At 47.1% G+C, this 6,788-nt stretch overlaps 1 protein-coding gene across 1 annotated transcript in view; it reads right to left on the bottom strand.

Annotated features, from left to right (window-relative positions):
• Nucleotides 1-2,145, bottom strand: part of LOC113940027 (adenosine deaminase-like) — a 17,620-nt gene extending 15,475 nt beyond the window's left edge. Inside the window, exon 1 of the mRNA XM_027631082.1 lies at nucleotides 2,105-2,145. Coding sequence (XP_027486883.1) covers nucleotides 2,105-2,140 — 36 coding nt within the window. The 5' untranslated portion in view covers nucleotides 2,141-2,145. The remainder of the gene's footprint in view (nucleotides 1-2,104) is intronic.
• Between the last annotated feature and the right edge of the window lie 4,643 nt (nucleotides 2,146-6,788).

Genomic DNA, 6,788 nt, shown 5'->3' on the forward strand with positions numbered 1-6,788 from the left:
TCCAACGCTTTCCTGGGGCAGGAGCTTTGCTCGTCCCCCAGTTGCAGTGAGGACCATCAAGACCAACTCTGTGCAGCCACACTTGTGTTCTTCTGCACCTCCACTGAGCTCCTGCCAGGGCACCAAAAACCCAGAGTGCAATTCAATAAAACCTTTAGTTTCACTAAAGAGTTGTTGAAAGCCAGAGGGGTGAGTTCAAAAGATGTAACTGGCTGTAAACTGTGTGTCCTCAGCACAGACAGCCCCCAGCAAGGCCATCAGAGCAAACCCAGTGCTTTCCATTTTTATGCAAAAAAAGTTTCAGCTCAACCAGGGCACGCGACTCACTGGTGCAGTTATCAGCAAGTTGGTTCAGATTTTAAAAAGGAGAAATTTTAAGGGCTCTGGCGTGACTTCTCTGGCAATATTGTAATGTTTTCTTTGAGACTTAATAAGCTTCAAAACTAAATTCAAAATCAGGTACTCAAACAAGTATGTTCCATTCTGATTATTTTCAATTTAGTGAAATTAGGAGGAAAAAGTTAACCAAACATTCAAAGTATTTTCAGCCACAGTAAATCCAATACAATTTCTCTGTTAGAGTTTGCTCAGCAGACCATGGCAGAGCAGTTAACTGCTCAGTTTACCTATTATATGGCATAAAAAGAGCCATCCAAGCTAAGGCACTTGAAGGATTTTCTGTATGAGGTAGTTCTAGGGTCTTTCTTAAAATACATACAATGACCAAAGTCAGTCCTAACACCACAGTAAAAGTAACACCAACTGCAGCTGGTAAAACGGCATCATAAAACCCTTAACAGTGACTTTGCCCAGGATTACTTATCAGGCCATTAAAAGCTGACAATTTAAATTCATTCTATTAACCTCAATAGCTGAAAAATAGGGCAATTATAGCTGTAATTTGTCAATTATTAGATAAGTGTGGCAGGCAAATGTTAATGGAGAGCAAAGTTGAACAAGAGATAAGACAAATGCCAACCACTGCAAAAAAGAATGAACTGTGTTTCCCAAATACTGGTTTATGGAAGTGTGCTGTCAGGAGCAAAGTCATCCTCATCCTAAGCTCACCACAAACACTCATTTAGGAGCAAGAGGTGCGAGTGGCTCAAGAGGGATGTGAAGTGGAAGTGGCACAGCATTGTCCTCAAATCTGGCAACACCCACAAATGCATCTGGGAGATGAATCTGCCACATGCTTTAAGGCTTGAGCCTTTGAAAGAGAAACATGGGAGACTTGCAAAACCCACACGACACCCTGCTGCAAAACACATCCATGCTTTCCAGACAAGCACTGACATGATACAGGGGTTTGGTGGCTGTGGAAGAGGAGGTTACTCCTGTGCTGGGAAGCCTTTGGTACCATCCTCCCAGCACCAACTACTCGACCTTCACTGACCTCGGTACAAGACTCGTGACGTTAACAGGTGATGGTGGCTGTGTGTCATCACAGGTGATGCCTCCCATGGGGTGGCAGGGCCACGTCCTCGCCAACCCACCATGGATCTCACACCCACCCCCGGCTGGAGCAATAACCAGAGCCCTTGCACTCTGTGCAGCACCAAGCCAGCCTCTCACTGCCATCACAGCTGACAAGTGGATGCAGGAAGTTTATCCAAGAGCATCCCTGTATCCCATTATTGAAGGACTGAGCACACAAGGTACCACTGTGTAAGGTATGGCTGAGCTCGATGCAGCCTCAGCAGAACCAGGCACCCGTGCCAAGAGTGAGGGGTCAGGCTGTACTCAAGAAGTGGTTTAGCCAAAGACAACATCGCTCTGAACACACTGTTGTGCATTTGCAGTCCCCTCAATAAGGATCACCGTTGTAAATTTTTTTTTTTTTTAATTTTTAGCTTTGAAGTTTTGTTCCCAAGTCAAATCCCTGTACTATCAGCTCAGCACAGAGGCCGCAGTGTTACAGGGAGCAGGGCAAGGCACCCACCCAAACTCCCTCGGCACAGCCAGCGCGGGCACCTTTAGTGCCATCTCCTCGGCGCGGCCGGGACACGCACAGCTCCAGCCAGCTCTGGCCACCTCTCCCAGCTCCGCTGCTCCCGGTGCATGCCCGTTCCCAGCCCTGCCTGCGGCAGCGCCGCCAGCTCACCTTGGGTCCCCCGAACACTCCCGGTGCCCGCTCCATGCTCCCGCCGCTCCCGCTCCGCCGGCCCCGCTCGCCCGGCCCCGCCCCGCAGAGCCCGGGGCAGGCACGGGGCGATGGCATCGGAGCCTTAGAGATCAGACCCTTTCCACAGCCCTGCCCTGGTTTAGGGACGCCTTCCGCTAGACCCGGGTTGCTCCAAGCCCCGTCCAGCCTGGCCTCGGACGCTTCCAGGGGTGGGGCGCGGCCACATCTTTGGGCAGCCTGTGCCGGTGCCTCGCCGCGCTCGCAGGGAAGAATTCATAGAGTCGTAAAATCACAGGATCAGCCAGCTTGGGAAAGATCTCCGAGATCATCGAGTCCAACCCTTGATCCAGCACTGCCGTGCCACATCCAGTCTCGTCTTAAAAAAAAAAACCTGCAGGGATGGCGAATCCACCCCCTCCCTGGGCAGCCCATTCCAATGGCTGATTACTCTCTCTGTAAAAAATTTTCTAAACCTCCCCTGGCAGAGCTTAAGACTGTAATTTCTCTCTAATGTTTAATCTAAACCCACCCTTCCTGAAGTCCCACTCATGTTTCCCTCAGGAGCTGAGAGCCCGAGTGGAGCTGCTCCTCCAACAGTAACACTGACAGAAATTAGAGCAGGATAGAACAACAGCTCAGTGTGTAGAACCCGAATGCAATCTCCAGCTTTGATTGCAGTCTTAAGCCAATTCAACAATATTTGTTTTAACCTTTCCTGCTCTCAGACCTGCTGCTCTGTGACTCAGTTGTTTTGTCCCATGGCTCTCAGTCCATCCTACACCTGCTTTCAGTTTCTGCAATCTCATGCTCAGCTTTTCATTTCTTATTTTTAGTGACCTGGCCGTGTTTTACACTGCTCCTCTGCCTCCTGCCTTCCTCTCTCATATGTGATGCACATGGCAGCCCAGTCACTGAGGACAGTGAGCCAGAAAACCACAGAATTACAGAATAGTTGGGAGATCTGGAGATCTGCTAAAGCAGGTTCACCTGGAGTAGGTTACATAGGGTTGTGTCCAGGTTGGTTTTGAATATCTCCAGAGAAAGGGAGCTCCAGAGAAGTCCTGCCTGCTCCTCCCTGCTGAGCAGGGCTTCTCTGATACTGGAGAGAGCAGAGCTTTCAGTCATTCCACTCCTGAAGTCCCCATCTAGCTAAAGGCAAGTCCATCAGGTGGAACCACTTCCTAGCCTGAGCCTTGAGGAACATCCCTTGGGCCCTTCTGCAGCCCTGGGTGAGATGAGACCAAAGCTCCCTGGAAGGTGCTGAGCAGGCAGGTGATATTTCCAAAATCTCTGCAGAGACAAGGAGCACAGTTTTGTTGTGTATGACTGGAGTTCACCTGCCCAGGTGAGGCCATCCCCAGACCACAGGCCAGGTCTGCAGAGAGTCCTAGAGATGAAAATCACTGTATCAGTGAAAAATACTATTATTACTTGCTCTGGTGCATAAGCAGAGAAAGCACTTGGGGTTGTAGGCATGAACACTACCACAAATGACTGCAAAATAAAGTTCCCTCTTCTCCTTCCCCAGCTGTGTTTACTCCAGAGGGACATTGTTTGTGGGAGCTGGCAGCAGGGGATTAGCTATGCTGGAGCCCTGCTTTTGGGGATGGGGAAGGCTGGGAGCTCCTCCAGCCCTGCACTGTCACACTGCTACCCCAGCCAGGTGACATCAAACAGCCCAGGGGAGCAAACAGCCCTGAAAGCAGGGGCTGCAACCTGTGCTGGCACTGCTTAGTGAATGCAGGACATGCTACAGGCTCGCTGCTCCACTGGGGAATGTCACCAGCCTCCCTTGTCACCAGCCTTTGCCATGAGAGCAGTGATGGAATTTCTGCCCCAAAGCCAAGTAGGCATTGAGAAGACAGTAGTTTTTCAGCTTAAATCCCAAGGTCATTTGGGTATGTGCACTGCAGCGGAGCCCATGGGAAAAGCCCAGGGCTTGGCCGGGGAGGAAGTTTCATCAACATGTTCTCTTTTATTAAGTACCACCTTTCAGGGATGCCCTGACTGAATCCATACAGTACAGACAAAGCCCATTAACCACAGCTAAGAGGCAAAAATATTCTTTAGAAAATAGTGACTGGCAGGGGAAAGTAAGTGTTAACTGCCAAGCACCGCTCAGGGATTTTCCGGGAGCCTGTGGGATGGAGCAGCAGGAATAAGCAGCAGGTATTCTTTGCACTAAAATTTGTGATTTCCAGAAGCGGAAAACATTCCAAGCTACTTTGAAAGCACTGTATTTGGTTAAAAGCCTCCTGGGTGTGCACAGAGAGTCTGGGCAGAAACAAAATGGTCCAGTGTGCAAATTAGCAACTGTTTGTGAAACTGCTTCTGGCCGAGGTGAGCTCTGGCTCACATGGACCATTTCAGTTCCACATCATAGGCTTTCTTTAGCAGCCACCTGAAAAATATCTATTTTGCCTGGGTAATGATTCACAGCATTGGATATTTGAGGTCTGACTTCTGGTTCAAAGCACCCACAATAGAAGTGGCCCCAGTGTGAACAGACAGTGCTTTCAAACAGTCTTTTGTGGGCACAGCCCTGCTCAATGTGTCATGTACACTGGGAGGACAGAGGTCAATTATAGCATTTATTTGAGATTAGAGGAAATTGCAGGGTAAAAAAAATAGCATGTGGGTAATTATCTGCTGGGAGGAGCATTGATAGCAAAGGTCAGAAAGAGGCAAATGGGCCTGAACTGGCCCCATCGACTGGGAATGGTGCAGTAAGGGGTTTTTTGATGGGTTTTTTTCCTACTTAGCAAAATACACGTGTGCTGCAGACTCAGCTCTTTCCAGGAGTGTCAGCACAGTGCATTCATTGCACACAAATGTGTTGCAGAGCCTTAGAAATACGGATTGGGCTGATTTTAATTGACCTGACCCTGATCCAGGGACCCTCCAGCTGCTGCGGCCCCTGCACTCTGTGTGCTGTGCAAACACTGGCAGGGGAAACCCTGGGCTGAAGGGAAAACCCAGCAACTTAAGGATTCATCAGGCTGAGCTCGGAGCTGGCTCACAGCAGAGCTCATGTGTGACAAGTGGCCTTTCTTTGTGCTGTGCCCTTGGCACAGGCACAAGTCTGGAGTGAAGGGGTCCAACTGTCCCACAGAAGGGCTGGTTTTCACATGTTAAAGTGCTTTATCTCACAGCAGTCCAGCCCAACACTTCTTCAGTGACATCTGACAAGCAGCAGAGACCAGTACTGCTCCAAAGCCCCGTACCTATAAAATACTCCTCTGTTCCTCCTACTATTCCCAAGGGCTCCATCATTTCCCATTACAAATTCAGGTTGGATCAGCATCCTTTCCCCCTGCAGTGAGCCAAACTTGTCTTCTGTTCAAAGCTTCTGCAGCATTTTGAGGAGGAAGGAGGTCTTTCTCTGTAATGCTTTTTTTGAAGGGAAAAGCTGCTGCAAGCGACCTTGTGTGCCTAAAGGAGAAGGTTGGAAGGTAAAGAGCCCAGCTCTGTCCCAGCAGCACCCAGGGCCTGTCCCTGCCCGTGGTCACAGGACTGAAATGTGGGAAACAGGTTCTCAGTGTCCTCAACGGCCCAGTAGGAATGAGGGATCACACATTTCAATGTCAGGTGCAAAATGGAACACTTTATTACCACGGCTCCTGCCTTTTATAGGGCAGGAGCAGAACTTGCTGGAACAAGGGGAGTAACTGGGGAGGAGCAAGGGTGGAGTATGCAAACTAGGACCATATAGGGAGAACAAGGGGAGGAGCATATCTATATAAGGAAGAAATGACCATATAAGGTTGGTACTGCAATGCAGCACTAACTGGCCAATAGAAACTCAGGGTTCGAAGGCTTAGGGAAAATAAGGGAAAATGGGGGTACAATGAAAGGGAATAATACAATAACATAGTATAATAACATAACAAAAATCCTAAACCACATTTTCTCAAAAACTGGATCCCAATATATCCCCCTTTTCTGTTTTATAGAAAAGCAAGTTTAAAGAAAACTTTCTTGAATTTATCATGGAACAAGAATTGATTCTTAAGATACAAAAAAGTATATAAAAATATATATAAATAATTGTACTGTTTTTTGTTAACACAGAACCTTAGTTATAGTTTTCTTAATGAGTCTTTGGGTCCTTTAGTGTGACAAAAGCAATCAATAAGGAAAGGAAATCAAGTTATACTAAGGGTAAGTAAGTAAAAGGGCAAATAAGCACAAGGGAGTAACACAGTTTGTCTGAGATTAGCTCTTTGAGGGATTATGTTTTGGTTACAGACAACAGAGATCTAAAGAAGCAGAATTTTTCATTTAATTTACTTAATCATTACTTCTTCCGATTTCAGTACTCTCTTTTTAAACTTTCTTTTCACAGTAAACCACTCTTAAAGCTTTCTATTTAATGACATTCTATATTCCTTATTCTGAGTAAACCACTCTGGGAGCTTTCTATTACGTACTTTTTCTTTATCACCTTTATATTTCACTTACAATTTGTACAGATGTTTCCCCAAATTTTCTGCTTCAGATTTTGCTGTGTAACGCTTTCTTTTTTTTTTTTTTATCTATCCTCATTCTAATGAAAACTTTTTTTTTTTTCAAACTGATATTTTTAAATGTCAAGACAATCTATTTCATAAAATAAAGTCAACAGGATATTGTCAGGGTTCAGATTGTCAGGGTTCTTCCCCAG

This window comes from Corapipo altera, unplaced genomic scaffold (genome assembly GCF_003945725.1).
Source record: "Corapipo altera isolate COAL_440 unplaced genomic scaffold, ASM394572v1 60703, whole genome shotgun sequence".
Lineage (NCBI taxonomy): Eukaryota > Metazoa > Chordata > Aves > Passeriformes > Pipridae > Corapipo > Corapipo altera.